The sequence below is a fragment of the Ailuropoda melanoleuca genome, chromosome 5 (assembly GCF_002007445.2).
Source record: "Ailuropoda melanoleuca isolate Jingjing chromosome 5, ASM200744v2, whole genome shotgun sequence".
Taxonomy (NCBI): domain Eukaryota; kingdom Metazoa; phylum Chordata; class Mammalia; order Carnivora; family Ursidae; genus Ailuropoda; species Ailuropoda melanoleuca.
The window spans coordinates 63,494,923-63,514,108 of NC_048222.1; the positions used below are offsets into that span (position 1 = coordinate 63,494,923).

At 41.9% G+C, this 19,186-nt stretch overlaps 1 protein-coding gene and 2 non-coding genes across 3 annotated transcripts in view; 1 reads left to right on the top strand and 2 right to left on the bottom strand.

Moving 5' to 3' along the window:
- Nucleotides 1-8,975: 8,975 nt before the first annotated feature.
- CHP1 (calcineurin like EF-hand protein 1) overlaps nucleotides 8,976-19,186 on the bottom strand; it is a 45,609-nt gene continuing 35,398 nt past the window's right edge. Inside the window, exons 5-7 of the mRNA XM_002913211.4 lie at nucleotides 15,942-16,003; nucleotides 11,341-11,463; nucleotides 8,976-10,957 (exon numbers count right to left, since the gene is read on the bottom strand). Coding sequence (XP_002913257.1) covers nucleotides 10,904-10,957; nucleotides 11,341-11,463; nucleotides 15,942-16,003 — 239 coding nt within the window. The 3' untranslated portion in view covers nucleotides 8,976-10,903. The remainder of the gene's footprint in view (nucleotides 10,958-11,340; nucleotides 11,464-15,941; nucleotides 16,004-19,186) is intronic.
- Nucleotides 13,763-13,869, bottom strand: LOC117802531. Its single transcript, XR_004625900.1, has one exon. It is a non-coding gene; the product is annotated as a U6 spliceosomal RNA (small nuclear RNA).
- Nucleotides 17,471-17,543, top strand: TRNAK-CUU. The gene has a single exon. It is a non-coding gene; the product is annotated as a tRNA-Lys (tRNA).

The following is a 19,186-nucleotide window of genomic DNA, read 5'->3' on the forward strand; positions in this document are numbered from 1 at the left end:
CCAAGAAGAATGAAGGTAAAAGAAAGTAATTCAATTACTTGTGGCAGTTCGGCATTGATTTCTTTTCTTTTCTTTTCTTTTTTTTTTTTTTTAAAGATTTTATTCATTTATTTGACAGAGATAGAGACAGCCAGCGAGAGAGGGAACACAAGCAGGGGGAGTGGGAGAGGAAGAAGCAGGCCCATAGCAGAGGAGCCTGACGTGGGGCTCGATCCCATAACGCTGGGATCACGCCCTGAGCCGAAGGCAGACGCTTAACCACTGTGCCACCCAGGCGCCCCTGATTTCTTTTCTAATTTAATTTAATTTTTTAATCTATTTTTATTTTTTAAATTTTTTATTAACATACAATGTATTATTTCAGAGGTACAGGCCTGTGATTCATCGCTCTTACACAGTTCACAGCACTCAACATAGCACTTACCCTCCCCAATGTCCATCACTCAGCCACCCCATTCCTCCCACACCCCTCCACTCCAGCAACCCATTAAGAATCTCTTATGGTTTATCTCTCTCTCTGGTTTCGTCTTGCTTCATTTTTCCCTCCCTTCCCCTATGATCTTCTGCCTTGTTTCTCAAATTCCACATATCGGTGAGATCATATGATAATTGTCTTTCTCTGATCGACTTATTTCACTTAGCATTATACCCTCTAGTTCCATCCATGCCACTGCAAATGGCACGATTTCGTTTTTTGATGACTGCATAATATTTCATTGTATATATATATCACCTCTTCTTTATTCATCTGTTGATGGACATCTAGGCTCTTTCCATAGTTTGGCTATCGTGCACATTGCTGCTATAAAATTGGGGTGCACACGCCCCTTCGGATCACTACGTTTGTATCTTTGGTGTAAATACCCAGTAGTGCAATTGCTGAGTCTTACAGTAGCTCTATCTTCAACTTTTTGAGGAACCTCCATACTGTTTTCCAGAGTGGCTGCACCAGCTTGCATTCCCACCAACAGTGTAAGAGGGTTCCCCTTTCTCCACATCCTCGCCAACATCTGTCATTTCCTGACTTGTTAATTTCAGCCATTCTGACTGGTGTGAGATGGTAACTCATATGGTTTTGATTTGTATTTCCCTGATGCCGAGTGATGTTGAGCACTTTTTCATGCGTCTGTTGGCCATTTGGATGACTTCTTTGCAGAAATGTCTGTTCATATCTTCTGCCCATTTCTTGATTGGATTATTTGTTCTTTGGGTGTTGAGTTTGATAAGTTCTTTATAGATTTTGGATACTAGCCCTTTATCTGATATGTCATTTGCAAATATCTTCTCCCATTCTGTCAGTTGTCTTTTGGTTTTGTTGACTGTTTCCTTTGCTGTGCAGAAGCTTTTTATCTTGATGAAGTCCCAATAGTTCATTTTGCCCTTGCTTCCCTTGCCTTTGGTGGTGTGTCTAGGAAGAAGTTGCTGCGGCTGAGGCGAAGAGGTTGCTACCTGGGTTCTCTTCAAGGATTTTGTTGGATTCCTGTCTCACATCGAGGTCCTTCATCCATTTTGAGTCTATTTTTGTGTGGTGTAAGGAAATGGTCCAGTTTGATTCTTCTGCATGTGGTTGTCCAATTTTCCCAACATTTTGTTGTTCCCAACACCATTTGTTGAAGAGACTGTCTTTTTTTCATTGGATGTTCTTTCCTGCTTTGTTGAAGATTAGTTGACCATAGGGTTGAGGGTCCATTTCTGGGCTCTCTATTCTATTCCATTGATCTATGTGTCTGTTTTTGTGCCAGTATCATACTGTCTTGATGACTACAGGATTGTAATACAGCTTGAAATCTGAAATCGTGATGTTACCAGCTTTGCTGTTCTTTTTCAACAATCTTCTGGCTATTCGGGGTCTTTTCTGGCTCCATACAAATTTTAGGATTATTTGTTCCATTTCCGTGAAAAAAGTGGATGATATTTTGATAGGGATTGCATTAAATGTGTAGATTGCTCTAGGTAGCATAGACATTTTAAGAATATTTTTCTTCCAATCCATGAGCATGGAATGTTTTTCCATTTCTTTGTGTCTTCCTCACTTTCTTTCATGAGTATTCTATAGTTTTCTGAGTACAGATTATTTGCCTCGTCTGTTAGATGTATTCCTAGGCATATTTATGGTTTTGGGTGCAATTGTAAATGGGATCAACACCTTAATTTCTCTTTCTTCTGTCCTGTTGCTGGTGTATAGAAATGCAGCTGATTTCTGTGCATTCGTTTTTATATCCGGCCATTTTGCTGAATTCCTGTATGAGTTCTAGCAGTTTTGGGGTAGAGTCTTTGGGTTTTCCACATAAAATATTGTATCATCTGTGAAGAGTGAGAGTTTGACTTCTTCTTTGCCAATTTGGATGCCTTTTATTTCTTTTTGTTGTCTGATTGCTGAGGCTAGGACTTCTAGTACTAATGTTGACCAGCAGGGGTGATAGTGGACATCCCTGCCATGTTCTTGACCTTAGGGGAAAAGCTCTCAGTTTTCCCCATTGAGAATGATATTCACTGTAGTTTTTTATAGATGGCTTTTATGATCAAGAGGTATGTACCCTCTATCCCTACATTGTGGAGAGTTTTAATCAAGAAGGGATGCTGTACTTTGTCAAATGCTTTTTCTGCACCTACTGAGAGTATCATATGGTTCTTTTTCTTTCTTTTATTAATGTAGTGTATCATATTGATTGATTTGGGGATGTTGAACCAACCTTGCAGCCCAGGAAAAAATCCCACTTGGTTGTGGTGAATAATCCTTTTAATGTACTATTGGATCCTATTAACCAGTATTTTGGTGAGAATTTTTGCATCCATGTTCATCAGGATATTTGACTGTAATTCTCCTTTTATGATGAGGTCTTTGTCTGGTTTTGGGATCAAGGTAAGACTGGCCTCATAAAATGAGTTTGGAAGTTTTCCTTCCATTTCTATTTTTTGGAACAGTTTCAGAAGAATAGGCATTAATTCTTCTTTAAATGTTTGGTAGAATTCCCCTGGGAAGCCATCTGGCCCTGGGCTCTTGTTTGTTGGGAGATTTTTGATTCCTGCTTCAATTTCCTTGCTGGTTATGGGTCTGCTCAACTTTTCCATTTCTTCCTGGTTGTTTTGGCAGTTTATGCGTCTCTAGGAATGCATCCATTTCTTCCAGATTGTCTAATTTGTTGTCATATAGTTGATCATAATATGTTTTTATAATTGTATTTCTTTGGTGTTGGTTGTGATCGCTCCTCTTTCATTCATGATTTTATTTATTTGGGTCCTTTCTCTTTTTTTTTTTTTTTGATAAGTCTGGCTAGGGGTTTATCAATCTTATTAATTCAGAGAACAAGCTCCTAGTTTCATTGATCTATTCTACTGTTCTTTTGGTTTCTATTTCATTGATTTCTGCTCTAATCTTTATTATTTCTCTTCTCTTGCTGGGTTTAGGCTTTATTTGCTGTTCTTTCTCCAGCTCATTTAGATGTAGGGTTAGGTTGTGTATTTGAGACCTTTCACGTTTCTTGAGAAAGGCTTGTATTGCTATATACTTTCCTCTTAGGACCGCCTTTGCTGCATCCCAAAGATTTTGAACAGTTGTATTTTCATCTTCCATTTGTTTCCACAAATTTTTAAAATTCTTCTTTAATTTCCTGGTTGACCCATTCATTCTTTAGTAGGCCGCTCTTTAGCCTCCATGTATTTGAGTTCTTTCCAACTTTCCTCCTGTGATTGAGTTCTAGTTTCAAAGCATTGTGGTCTACAAATATGCAGGGAATGATCCCAGTCTTTTGGTACCAGTTGAGACCTGATTTGTGACCCAGGATGTGATCTATTCTGGAGAATGTTCCATGTGCTCTGGAGAAGAATGTGTATTCTGTTGCTTTGGGATGGAATGTTCCAAATATATTTTGTGAAGTCCATCTGGTCCAGTGTGTCATTTAAAGCCCTTATTTCCTTGTTGATCTTCTGCTTAGATGATCTGTCCATTTCAGTGAGGAGGGTGTTAAAGTCCCCTACTATTATTGTACTATTGTCCATGTATTTCTTTGATTTTGTTATTAATGGGCTTATATAATTGGCAGCTCCCACATTAGGGGCATAAATATTTACAATTGTTAGATCTTCTTGTTGGATAGATCCTTTATGATACAGTGTCCTTCCTCATCTCTTATTATAGTCTGTGGTTTAAAATCTAATTTGTCTGATATAAGGATTGCCACCCCAGCTTTCTTTTGATGTCCATTAGCATGGTAAATGGTTTTCCACCCCCTCACTTTCAATCGGGAGGTGTCTTTGGGTCTAAAATGAGTCTCTGGCAGACACCATATCAATGGGTCTTGTTTTTTTTATCCAATCTGATACCCTGTGTCTTTTGATTGGGGCATTTGGCCCATTTACATTCAGGGTAACTATTGAAAGATATGAATTTAGTGCCATCGTATTACCTGTAAGGTGACTGTTACTGTATATTGTCTCTGTTCCTTTCTGGTCTATGTTGTTTTTAGGCTCTCTGCTTAGAGGACCCCTTTCAATATTTATTGCAGGGCTGGTTTGGTGATCGTAAATTCTTTTAGGTTCTGTTTGTCCTGGAAGCTTTTTATATCTCCTTTATTTTTCAGTGACAGCCTAGCTGGATATAGTATTCTTGGCTGCATATTTTTCTCATTGAGTGCCCTGAATATATCATGCCAGTCCTTTCTGGCCTGTCAGGTCTCTGTGGATAGGTCTGCTGCCAATCCAATGTTTCTACCATTGTAGGTTACAGACCTCTTATCCCCCAAGAAGCTTTCAGGATTTTCTCTTTGTCTCTGAGATTTTGAGTTTTACTATTAGATGTCAGGGTGCTGACTTATTTTTATTAATTTTGAGGGGAGTTCTCTGTGCCTCCTAGATTTGAATGCCTGTTTCCTTCCCCAGATTAGGGAAGTTCTCAGGTATGATTTACTCCAATATACCTTCTACCCCTCTCTCTCTTTCTTCTTCTTCTTCTGGGGTCCCAACTATTCTAATATTGTTTTGCTTGATTGTATCATTTATCTCTTGAATTCTCCCCTTGTGATCCAGTAGTTGTGTATCTCTCTTTTTGTCAGCTTCTTTATTCTCCATCATTTGGTCTTCCAGATAATTATTTCTCTCTTCTGCCGCATTTATCCTAGCCATCAGAGCCTCCATTTTTTATTGTACCTCATTAATAGCCTTTTTGATTTTGACTGGGTTAAATTTTATTTTGACAGAAAGGGATTCTCTAGTATCTTCAATGCTTTTTTCAAGCCCAGCTAGTATCTTTATAATCATCATTCTAGTTCCAAGATCTTATTACTGTCCATATTGATTAGGTCCCTGGCAGTCGGCACTGCCTCCTGTTGTTGTTTTATTTTTTTTTTTGAGGTGAGTTTTTCCGTTTTGTCATTTTGTCCTGAGAAACACAGATGAACGAACATGCTAAATAGAGAACAAAATGCTAAAAGGGTAACAACAACAAAAACAAAAATATACACTAAACAAATCAGAAGAGACCCGAAACTGGGGGGAAAAGGAAAAAAAAAAAAAAAAAGAATATGATCAGGCCGGTGAATAGAACAGAGCCACACAGATTTTGGGTGTATTTTGGTCTATTAGAAGAAACCGCCTCCCAAAATTTTAGAGAAACAAAAACTTATATATATACAAAAACAAGGATAAATACAATGTAGTGTTGGAATATGACTGTAAAAAATAAAAACTAAAAAAGATTTAAAAAAAGGAATTGATAAGAAGTTGGTTGAGGGGTGCCTGGGTGGCTCAGTCGTTAAGCGTCTGCCTTCAGTTCAGGGCGTGATCCCAGCGTTCTGGGATCGAGCCCCACCATCAGGCTTCTCCACTAGGAGCCTCCTTCTTCCTCTCCCACTCCTCCTGCTTGTGTTCCCTCTCTTGCTGGCTGTCTCTCTCTGTCAAATAAATAAAATCTTAAAAAAAAAAAAAGTTGGTTGAAAAAAGAAAGAAGAAAAAATTTAAAAAAAGAAAAAAAAAGAGAATGTGATCAGGCCGGTGAATAGAACAAAGCCATACGCTAGATTTAGGGTATATTTTGGTGTGTTAGAAGAAACTGCATCCCAAGATTTTAAAGAAAGAAAAGCTTATATATACACAAAAAATAAAGTCAAATACAATGAAGGGATAGAATATGACTGTAAAAATGAAAATTAATAAAGATTTTAAAAAAGGAATTGATAAGTTGGTTGAAAAAGGAAAGAAGAGGGGCACCTGGGTGGCTCAGTCGTTAATCATCTGCCTTTGGCTCAGGGCGTGATCCCAGGGTCCTGGGATCGAGCCCCACATTGGGCTCCTCTGCTGGAAGCCTGCTTCTTCCTCTCCCACTCCCCCTGCTTGTGTTCCCTCTCTGGCTGGATGTCCCTATCTCTCTGTCAAATAAATAAATAAATAATCTTAAAAAAAAAAAAAGAAGAAGAAGAAATAGAAAAAAATAAAGAAAATTTAAAAAATTAACTTTGGAAGACTAAAGAATCATAGGAAAAAGCCATGAATTCTACCTGCTGTATTCCCTTAGTGCTGGAGTTTTGCAGTTCTCACTGATCAGTAACCTTGGTCTTGGCTGGGTGTTCTTGCTGATCTTCTCAGGGAGGGAGTGTCTTTGCCCCAGGCGGGATTGCACCACCTTTGCCAGGGGCCAGGCTAAGTAAGCTGCTCGGATTTGTTCTCTGTGGCTGTTGTTCCTGAAGGTTTTCCACTCGGCTTTAGAGGATGAAAATGAAAACAGTGGCCTCCCAATCTCCGGCCCCAGAGGCCGAGAGCTTGGGCCCCACTCCTCAGTGCGGCCTTAGAGGAAAGCAATCACTCCCGTCTCCCTGGTCTCCAGCCACACTCCATGCTCACCGGGCCTCTGAACCTGCGTTTCTAACTCAGGCATACGACCCCGTTTGGAGTCTCCAAACCCATCAGACTCCTGCAGTGGGCTCTCGTGCGGTTCCTCCTGAGGTAGGAAGGGGGTTCTGCCCAGTTCAGCTTGTTGGGCCCTGGCTCGAAAAGCAGTGGACCGACTGTGCCCCGGATCCTGGTTTATGGCAACCCTGAGCTGAGAGCCCACTGCTCGGCTCACTGATTGCAGCCAGCTTCCCGGCTCTGATGCCTGGGAGCTCTGCTGCACTCAGGCACCCCCTGTCTTCCTGTGACCCTGAGAGTCCCAAGACCACACTGTCCCAGTGACGTTCCCACCCGCTGCTTAGCCACTGGAGCGACATCCCCCACTGGAGCCGACTTTTAAAAGTTCCGATTTTTTTTTTTTTAACAAAGATTTTATTTATTTATTTGACAGAGAGAGACAGCCAGCGAGAGAGGGAACACAAGCAGGGGGAGTGGGAGAGGAAGAAGCAGGCTCCCAGAGAAGCCTGACGCGGGGCTTGATCCCAGAACACCAGGAGCACACCCGAAGGCAGACGCCCAACGACTGAGCCACCCAGGCGCTCCCTAAAAGTTCCAATTTTGTGCTCCACGGCTCTATCACTTGCCAGTAGCCGACTCCCGCCTGCGGTCTATCTTCCCATTTATCGCCTCATGTTCACTTCTCTGCACATCTTACCTTCCAGAAACTGGTCGCTTTTCTGTTCATAGAGTTGCTGCTATTCTTTTCTTTGATCTCCTGTTGAGTTCGTAGGTGTTCAGAATGGTCTGAGAACTATCTAGCTGAATTCCTGGACCAGACGAAATTTAGGTCTCCTACTCCTCCGCCGTCTTGTTAGTCCCCTGGCATTCCTTTCTTTAGAGACATATCAAAAGCTTTAAGTGTTATGTCCAAACCTGGACCTAGTAATCCCAACATCTATGTGCAGAAAGGTATTCATCGTATCATTATAACAGATAAAACTGGAAACAATAAACAAGGTAATAATTAAACACTATATCAAGGTTGTAAAATGTAACCATTAATATAAGCTAGGAAGAACAGGTAACATAGGGAAGTATTACAATACGTTAATTTTTTAAAGCTGACATAAACTTGTGTTATGTTCTATTTATGTTCAAATATGTAATGCATGGATAGACCAGAAAGGAACAAGAAAGAAATCAAGTTGGTTAAGGAGACTTACTCAAACTACATTTAATGCTATAATGTTCTTACAACATTTTTACAGTATTGATTATGTTCTACTTTAGTCACAAGACTGCTGTGCCTTTGGCCATGGCCAGTAACATTCAGTTTTTCCCAAAATGGACTGCTTGGTCCTTCATCTTGTTTCTGCTTTCACTGAATCCTAACATTAGACTCAAAGTGAAACAAAGCTTAAACACCACGCAAGTTATTTGGAATGGACTTTTGAGGCAGATGGATGGGAGAAGAAGACGACGAGGGTATAGTTTTAGAATTTGTATAGCTGATTCCAGCTATTATTACTGCTTTGGATCCTGTGGCATGCCATTAAAACTAAAGACAGATATTCACACCCTAGAGACAAAGGAGTCACCGAGTCCTTTTTTTTTTTCTTAAGTAGGCTCCACACCCAGTATGGAGCCCAACTGCGGGCCCAAACTCACGACTCTAAGATCAAGACCTGAGCTGAGATCGAGACTCAGATGCTGAACCGGCTGAGCCACCCAGGCGTCCCGAGTCACTGAGTCTTAAAGATGTGAAAGCCATGTCATACTAGTTGGGTATAATATGTGATTGAGACTGCATGCGCCTGAGGGGGTGGACGACCTTATAACAAGCAATAAACACACACCCCATTTTTAGGCCTTTTCTACATTTAAAAAGCCAGTGAGTCAAGAAGAGAAATCGAATTCTACCTGGAGTGAGTGGGAAGTGGCCAAGGTAACAAATCTGTGCCCAGAGGCACACAGTGCTGGCCCCTGGATGAGTACCCCACATAGTATGTCCGGTCAGCAGCAGAGCAAACATACATTTGATAGCACAGACATAAACCTGAGTAAGGGAAACACGGTTTGGGATTTCAAACTTGAGGAAGGGGACTGAGTTATATAAAATTCTTTAAAAAACACAAGGACAAAATTGACCCAAGTTATTTTGTTTTAACCACAAGTATTTATTGATGGATTGAAGAATACAATTTTAATGGAACAATAAGGCACAACCGTGGATTAAAACAGTTTGCTATACAGCCAAAAGGAGGAAAAAGCCATATCTTAGGAACTTTACATGTGGAAGTCAAGGAGCCTCTGAAGTACCCCTCTAACAGATCAGTGTCAAAAAATTCTTCCCTTTTATACATTTCCTATATTACATCACTTGATCACAAAGTCAGACTGATATTTCATCAAGAATTCCTCAGTCATTTATACTTGAGTCATCCAGTCCGGCCACCCGTTTCCCACTCTTCCCAATCCCTTTGCAGCATCTTGTTTTTGTTTTTAAGTAATTCCCTTCCTAAAGTATTGTGTGTACATCTTAGATAGCCTTCCAAAGCAAGGGAACAACCAAGCAAGCAAGCGATGAGTCGAGAAAATCAGCCAAGGGCAGATATATAGACAGAGAGATTCATAAAGACAGGGTGACAAGCCCCTGATTCACTGAGGTCTATACTAAGCTGGACAGGCAGAGAAGTCGCTCTGGCTCATGCAAAAGCCTGTAATGCCACCTCAGGTTGAGCCACTGGTGCCAGACTCCTTGTTTCTAAGGGATGAGTAGTGGTTTACGAGAGGAGCTAGGAAGTCAATGTAACCAGGCAGCTTATGATAATAATACATTCAATGCTTTGGACATCTTTTAGGAGCAGACTATGGCTTCCAGCAATAACATTTGCCAAGTGTAAAATTCATTGAGAATTTTGTGCAAAACTTCGACACTGAGGACCATCTTTAAATCTCTTGGACTGGGATAAGTCAGGCACTTCTGTTAACACTGCTCATCCAGTGTGCAAATGTGACATGAAACACATTCCAGGGCACATAACACTAGGCATTAAACCATGCTACAGAAGTGGGGATACACCAGGCTTTGAGAGTGCCTGGGCTCCTTGATCAAAAAGCCACAAGAAAGGCCCCAAGCATATTGTCAGGGCTGCCATTCTGGTGGTGATGGTACCTGAACACTAAGCAAACCTGCAGGCATATGGCCCTTTTCTGAAGTATCAACACTGTACTAACGAGTAGCCACGCAGTTATGTATGTTGAGAATCAGAGGCCAGAGGTAGAGCGACCTGGGAAAACCACCTGGAAGCCTCAGCTCTACGCCTCTCACCAAGGCCACCACCTTTCAACAAGAACATCTGACCAACAGCCATTCGATGACAGAGCAGAGTGCAGGGGACCAAGAGATAATCATTCTTCTGAGAGAAGTGTTGGTTATGGAAAAGCTCCTGAAGAGGCAACATCCTAGAGACCCATTTAAGAATAAAGGTAGACAAAAACTGCCAGACCACCACACTATCCTGCCAAGTCAGAAACATGTTTAACAGGCCCAGCTTGGGTGCCAAGTAGAACAGAGGGACTGAAGCTTAATAAAGAGCAGGGAGACTGAAGAACTAAGTGAATGGTATGTTGGGTGAAAGAGACGTAGGAAGCAAAGGACATATAAAAAAAGATGAAGGAGCATGCCGAAGCCTGCTGGAGGGAAGGCAGCAAGGCTGTCGTCTACATCCAGTGAAAGAGCTTTGCTGGTTGGTTCTTGGCATGGATTCCCTCTCTCACTTTCTTAGACTGGATGGACATGTGGCCTTCAGCAGTGCACCAGGGGAGATGATATTTAGAAATGGAGATAACTGGCGAATGATACTGAACAGAAACAGACTGGTGTACCATTCTGTAATGCCCTGTTTATACACCAAAGGCAGGTTTATGTTGACAGAACATATTTGGGGTTGTCATGCAACAGCAGTAGTACTTTGGGAGAAGGGGAATGATGGGGTAGAGGTGGGGCTGGTGGACAGGAGGACTCTCAAGTTCCAGTTCTTAAATACTAGAAAGCAGGGAATAGTTTGGTCTCAGTCCTTCAGTGAAGAAATCGAATGCTCATTTTCTGTTCTACATCCACCTTCTCCAAAACCTGGGGGGAAAAAAAAACCCCAAAACCCCATTATGGTTATGAAGGTCAAAAGAGGAGATACTGCCCCAAGTTCTTTTTTCTTTTTTTAACAATTTTATTTATTTATTTGACACAGAGAGAGACAGCCAGCGAGAGAGGGAACACAAGCAGGGGGAGTGGGAGAGGAAGAAGGAGGCTCCCAGCGGAGAAGCCTGATGTGGGGCTCGATCCCAGAACTCCGAGATCGCGCCCTGAGCCGAAGGCAGACGCTCAATAACTGAGCCACCCAGGCGCCCCCCCCCAAGTTCTTATCTGAATGTTTTTCTCCCTCCCTCCTGTGCAACAGAATTTTCAATCTTTTTCAGACGTTTCAACTTTTTCAAACCAAGAGGTGAGTGACTGACCTTAACAAATTCTGTGAAAGATATGGCGCTGTCCCCATCCTGATCAGCTTCCTGGATGGTCCTGTCTGCGATGCTGCCCAGCTGCTCATCTGAGATATTTACTCCAACCATCATACGTAGCACCTACAGGACCAAAAGCCAGGAATTACAGGAGACTTGGGGGTCAGGGGGACTCTTTTAAAAAGAAAAAGATTAAAGAAAAAGCCACCCCCACCCTCTTTTCCTTTGATGTCCTCAAATATAACAGCCAGAAAGCAGAAACCCTTGTCTCCTCATCTAGGCCATTCTAGACAATGATACGAGCAGAACTCTCTGGCAAGGTTGCTGGATAGGAAGGCAAAGCTTCACAGGGGGAGAGTCCTTGACATTTTGCCCTTCCCATTCTTTCTGTATGGAATATAGACAATGATGCTTTGGTGGTATAGCAGCCTTTCTGGGACTGTGAGGTCAAAGTCCTCTATGTTACGCATCCAGAGCAAGAATACAGAAGCCTGGTTCCTCGACATCACATCGGTTCTGTATCAACCCAGATAATCTCTCCCCAGATTCCTTGTTGCATGAGGCAAACTAGTTCCTTATTGGTTTAAGTCGGTTTGGTAGGGCTTTCTAGGAATCCCACATGAATGCAGTCCTCTTTGAAGCAGTGCATTCACCCAGCTATTCTCAAAGGATAGCCCAGAAACATAAAGATCTTTGAAGGGTCAAATACTAAACCCTTCTTTTTAGAAAAATAACAAGCACATTTAAAGGACTGTAGTCTGGGGCGCCTGGGTGGCTCAGCCATTAAGTGTCTGCCTTCGGCTCAGGTCATGATCCCAGGGTCTTGGGATTGAACCCCACATCAGGCACCCTGCTCAGCGGGAAGCCTGCTTCTCTCACACTCCCCCTGCTTGTGTTCCCTCTCTCGCTGGCTCTGTCAAATAAATAAATAAAATCTTTAAAAAAAAAAAAAAATCTTAAAAAAAAAAAAAAAAAAGAAAAGGTTTGTTTTAAAAATAAATAAATAAAGGGCTATAGTCAAGAGAATTTAACAGGGTTTCACCACATTTGCTTCACACATAACAAAGAACCTCTCCCCCAATTCTGCTAACATCTTTAGGGTATAAATAGACTTTGAAAATTGTTACTTTAAGCAAAATAAGCAGCTGTAGTGATGACTCTTAGTAGGAAACGGGGGACAGGGTGCTTTAGTGATGCCTCACGTCACTGTAGTCAGCCACCTCTGTCTTCAGAGGTAAAAGCCATGCTTTTCCATAGGACAGAAAGACCTTCTGGCCCAGCAGCGCACGGGCCTTCCTTTCCCGCACTCCTTTACATCCTTCTCCAGTCTCATGACATAGATTTTTAAAAAGTAAATTATAGGATTTTCTAAAAAGAAAAAAAGAGCTGAATACTGATTTGCATCAATACTGGGTATTTCTTTTTACAAACTAATTCTTGAAAATTGAAGTTGTACATTTCAGGGTAAAAAGATAGACAAATAGAAGGATTAATAAAAAAAGGCATTCTTGGGGCACCTGGCTGACACAGTTGGTTAAGTGTCTGACTCCTGATTTGGGCTCAGAGGTCATGATCTCAGGGTGTGAGATGGAGCCCCACCTTGGGGTCTGTGCTCAGCATGGAGTCTGCTTGAGATTCTCTCTCCTTCTGCCCCTCCCCTCACTCACACTCACACACACACACACACACACACACACACACACACACACACACTCTCTCTCTCTCTCTCTCTCCCTCAAAACAAATAAAATTAATTAAAAAAAAAAAGAGGCAATCCTGGCAAAAATAATGAATGGCCAACCCATTTGCCATCTTCCCTGATTGTGTGTGGCTGACTAGAGAAATCCAACCTCAAATAGCAGCTTCTTCAGATCTCAGTCCAATTATTCTCTGAAGTGTTTTATTTTTAAAATTAGAGAATTGTATTGAGCACGTGTGCTCTGTGGGGAGAGGAGTGGTGGTGTCTGAAGAATCACTCCTCCAGCCCGTTAACGAGAACAAGAAGGCCTAGAAGTGGCCCTCGCGGTCTGCCAGGCCTCTGTGCCCAGTCAACACTCCACAGAGCCACTCAGGGTTCCAGTTGGAAGTTCATTAGCAAACAGGACTTTTATTATTACCACTCATTTTTTATTTAAGATTATTTATTTATTAGAGAGAAAGAGAGAGAGAGAGCATGAGCAGGGGGAGGGGCAGAGGGAGAGAATCCCAAGCAGACTCCCTGCTGAGCATGGAGCCAGATCTGGGGCTCGAGCCCAGGACCCCAAAATCATGACCTGAGCCGAAATCAAGAGTCAGACGCTCAACCGATTGAGCCAGGCACCCCTATTATTACTACATGCTAATGTCTGGTAAGGTTTGTATATTCCTTACATCAGTGTAAGAAAGCTCCCTTCTCTCTGTTTTTCTAAGACTTTTTTTTTTTTTTAATACAGAATGCTTCACAAATTTGAGTGTCATCCTTGCGCAGGGGCCATGCTAATCTTCTCTGTATTGTTCCAATTTTACTATATATGCTGCCAAAGCGAGCACTTGCTAAGACTTTTTTAAAAAATCATGAATGGACGATGAATTTTATCAAATGCTTTTATTCTGCAGGAAAAACCACTCAATTCTCCTACTTTAATCTGTTAATGTGGCAAAATATATTGATTGATTTTCTAATTTTAAAGCAACTTTGAATTCCTGATTTAAACCCACCTTGGCTAAAATCCAGCATCCTTTTTATACACTGTTGGATTCAATGTGTCAATATTTTGTTTAGGATTTTTACATCTATGTGAATGAAAGAGACTGCGCTGTAATTTTCTTATGCAGTCTTAACACGATTTTCACATCAAAGATACGCTAGTCTCATGGAGTAGAGCAACTATCTATTATGGTATAATTTATATACGTTAAACTATATGTATTTAAAATGTGCAGTCTGTTACATGTTGACATATGTAGACACACGTAAAACCATCACCACGATCAAGATAATGAACATATCCATCATCCCCAAAAGTTCAACCAGTACTTTTTATATAAAAATCACACTAAGAAAACAGCCACTCAGCTTCTCTTAGGATAAACTCACCACAAACTTTTAAACATCCACTGAGTAGTTAAGAACTGTGTGTCACAAAATATTTTAGACATGGCAGTGTCTAGAAAGGTAAACTTTGTTTTCTTTGTTTTCTTCTCACTTTGCTAAGATGTTCATATCCTCTTCCTGCTAGGATAAAACTAGCTCTGTAATCACGACAGTCCATGAACATGTTTGTCCTAAAGTCATTTCGGGCTTGAGGAACATTCTAGTGGCACTGACTGGCACTCTGGCATATGATCTCCCCACCCCTTGCCTCTGGCTTTTTTATCCTAATAACAGAAGATAAATCAACCCACCACTCCAAAATCTTTCTGGTAGCCAGATCTTCTGGGTTAGAGGATGAAAACATTCAAGTATAAGAGGGACTGCCTCTGTCTTTTCTCCTCAGAACTCAGAAGCCCATATATAGCAATTTTCAATAAAGTACATTCTTCTTCTTTTTTTTTTTTTTTAAAGATTTTATTTATTTATTTGACAGTGAAAGAGATAGCACAAGCAGGGGAGTGGCAGGCAGAGGGAGAGAGAGAAGCAGGCTCCCCACTGAGCAGGGAGCCCAAAGTGGGGCTCGATCCCAGGACCCTGAGATCATGACCTGAGCTGAAGGCAGACGCCTAACCGACTGAGCCACCCAGGCACCCCTAATGTACATTCTTCTCAATGAAGAACGAGATCTCCAACTCAAAAGCAAAGAACACTAACAGTGACCTGCAGCCTGTTTTGAATTCTGCTCAGACATAGAACTGTAGGAATACCTTGGGTTGGTCCTTAATCTGGCCTGAGTAATCTACAGCTTAGGAGACTTCTCATGACACTAAATGAATTCAGACTTACTTGGGGGTGAGCGGAACCCACTTTACTTTTTAGGTGTATCTTGAAATAGAGGAATCTCCCTAGGAAATTCCTGAATGTATTAGCTTCCTAAGGTCCTCCAGAATCGTAAATATTAAAGAAAAGAAAAAAGGAGAACTTTCTCCCCTCTAAGCTTGTATTTAAGGAAGTGGGGAAGACAAGAGGAAGGCAATGCTAAAGAGGACAACATGCTAGTCACTGCTAGTGGGAGGACAGGGAATTGTCCTCAGAAGCAACAATGGACAGTGAGCAGTCGGCTCTGTACACCAGCCTGGCAACAGTTCCTGACTCCTACGTCAAGTCCAAGGACAGATGGGACAGCAGCATTTACCTAAGTGTCATCAGAATTACCTAGATGTCAATAAGCTGATGTAACAATAATTAAACTATGTGACTTAGACCATCTTGCATAGTTTAGCTCTGCCAGTCAGCACCTAAAAGACATTAAGTTGGCTTTTAAATAGCAGAGACATCTGTCTTTGAGAACTGAAGGAGCCATTTCACGTTTCCCCAGGGTCATCGGGTTCTGCCTTATATCTTGGATGGGACTCTGCACCAGCAGGCATTAAATAAACGCTTGCTGAAAAGAACAGTTCCCGCCCTAAAGGACAAGCAGGCAAAGCCCAAACAAGCTGTCCACATGCATGGCAGCTTTCCCACATACCTGTAACAGCTCATCACGGGAAATCTTGTCATCTTTATCCAAGTCATAGAGTCGAAAAGCAACTGGTAGGGGAAAATGAGAAGTTACTGGAAATTAGTAGTGTTTTGCCCCTTCTCAAAAAGTAAGTATGTAAAGAACAGTAGACAGGAAACTGACAACAGTTTTTCAAGTGCAACTGACATGACTCTAGAGCTTTTAAAGACTTTTTAACATTCACGAAATTGAAATGCATCTCATAATTGATGATATCTTAACCCTGATACAACAGGGCCCCTCTTCAGGCAAATCAGAAAACTTAATAAAAAGAAACAACTGAACGTCCTTTTTCTTACCTTAGAATGTTTTAAAAAAAAAATCCAAACACATCTGTAAGTGGTTCTATACATGAGGTCATCTTACAAAACCCATCAAGTCTACTGCGCACTGCTCAGAGGGAGCCAGGAATAGGAGCCATGCGGACGAAGGAGCTGATTACACAAAGTACCACTCTGGGAAAATGGCCACTTCAGCATACTTGTGCCAAATTTCAAATAACTATCTTCCCTGTTGGAACCCTAAGAGTAAAGAACTTCAGTTTCAAATAAAAATGCTAAGAATGTGATGGTCTCCTGGCCTTATCATGTTTGTCTCCCTTTAGTGATATGTAAGTCTTGGGGCGCCTGGGTGGCTCAGTCGTTAAGCGTCTGCCTTCAGCTCAGGGCATGATCCTGGCGTTCTGGAATCGAGCCCCACATCAGGCTCCTCTGCTGGGAGCCTGCTTCTTCTTCTCCCACTCCCCCTGCTTGTGTTCCCTCTCTCGCTGGCTGTCTCTCTCTCTGTCAAATAAATAAATAAAATCTTAAAAAAAAAATGATACGTAAGTCTTCTGGAAACCAGGATAAATGAGAATTCAGAAGAGCAACAATCATTCAGACAGTGCCACGTCGCTGAAGCACTACCAGGTGAGGAGTGTCATACCACTGGATGATTCTACTGGCAACTATGAGAAATCGTCACACTGAGGAAATGACTGCCTTGTAATTATAGCTGAATGGAGTGTGGTTTTGAGGCTCTGAACCACAGTATGCTACTAAGATTTTTGGGTTTTGGTATGGTGCTGTGAATACTAAAAGGCCAAAATCCACTGCTCTAGTTGTTAAGATACAGATTTAGATCTTGTCCTCTGCAGCTCCGATCTGGGAGAGGACAGCAACACACCTCTCATTTTACTACATTTGCAATGTTATCATACATATGAAGTGCTGGGGAACAAAAAGTATGGCCATTATGCCTTTCTGGTTCAAGTAACATTTAAACATGGTCCCGAAAGACAGACAAGGCTGACGACGGGTGAATTTTTAGACAGAGCTCATACTGGGCACAAAGGCATTAGAACTTGAATGAATATCTCAGTGTCAAAACAACACCCCTCCTTCACCCCCTACCCCTGCCAAAAAGGAGTGAGTCCACCAAAAGTTGAAGTAAACATTTTAGAAAAATTTCACTTACTTGTTTTAAGGCACATGTTAGAATTCTAGAGGGGGAGGGGCACCTGGCTGGCTCAGCTGGTAGAGCACGAGACTCTTGATCTCGGGGTTGTGAGTTCAAGCCCCACACTGGGTGTAGAGATTACTTAAATAAATAAATAAACTTAAAACAAAAATCTAGAGGGGGAAAGAACTGGGAGACTTCCTCTAATGTTTGCTTTCTTTAATTTAGTTAGTTGATAAACTTTGTCACATTTGAGAATTTATATGCTTAGGAGGTTTAGAATGCAAAGGAAAGAAGACAAAGGTCATTACTATTCCTAAAGGAATATGTGTTCATTTTATTTTATTTTTTTAAAGATTTATTTGAAAGAGAGAGAGAGCATGCCCAAGCAGGGGAGACAGGCAGAGGGAGAGGGAGAGGGAGAAGCGGACTCCCCGCTGCAGGGCTCGATCCCAGGACCTGGAGATCATGACCTGAGGCAAAGGCAGATGCTTAACCTACTGAGCCACCGAGGCGCCCCAGGAATATGTGTTTAGTGTAATCCCCAGAGTGAACACATGGGGACACACATACCTGTATATGCTGTCAAGTTTAAAACACATAAAATGTGTTATTGATCTACTAAGCACTATTCAGGATGATTTCAGAATGGAAATCTGTTTGCTATGTAACCCATAAACATCTGTTTCTGAATTTTTTTTATGTAAACAACCGTTTATTTTCATTTTTTTAAAAGTAACTACCACGCCCAATATGGGGCTTGAACTCATGACCCCAAGATTAAGAGTTGCATGCTCTACCAGCTGAGCGAGACAGGCGCCCCTGTTTCTGAATGTTTTAATCAGGTAACTGTTATAAACACATCCCCTTCTGCCAAGGTATTTACAGAAGCCTGGACTGCTAATTCTAATTTCTTTTTAAGATTTATTTATTTACTTGAGAGAGAGAGAGAGACGAGAGACAAAGCGGGAGTAGGGGGAGGGGCAGAGGGAGAGAGAATCCTTAAGCAGACTCCATGCTGAGTGTGGAGCCTGACACAAGGCTTGATCCCAGGACTCTGAGATCATGATCTGAGCTGAAATTAAGTCAGATTCTTGGGGTACCTGGATGGCTCAGTCAGTTAAGCCTCTGCCTTTGGCTCAGGCCATGTCGAGCCCTGCATCTAACTGCTTGCTCAGGGGGGAGCCTCGTTCTCCCTCTCCCTCTACCTGCCACTCCTCCTGCTTGTGCTCTCTCTGTCTAATAAATAAAATCTTAAAAAAAAAAAAAAGGTCAGATCCTTAACCAACTGAGCCACTCAGGCGCCCCTTAAACTGCTAATTCTTAAAACTCAGCTGCCAAGGACTGAGTGTTTGTAACCCCCCCCCCAATATCTATGTTGGAACTCTCAATCAATCCCCAATGTGATGCTATTAGGAGGTGAGGCCTTTGGAAAGTAATTAGGTTTGAATCAGGTCCTGAGGGTAGGGCCCTCAAGATGGAATTAATACTCTAATAAAAAGAGGAGACAGGAAATTTCTCCTCCTCTCTGTCTCTACCTCCCTCCCCATATGAGGATACAGCAAGAAAAAGGGGGCCCCTTCTGGATGAAGCAGGAAGACCCTCACCAAGAACCTGACTGTGCTCCCACCCTGTTCTCAGACTTCCAGGCTCCAGAAATGTGAGAAATGTCTGTTGGTTAAGCCGCCCAGTCTACGGTGTCTTGTTACAGCGGCCTGAGCAGAGGTAGGTACCAGCAGAGAGGTAAATGCAGAGATTACCTGATAGGACCTTCG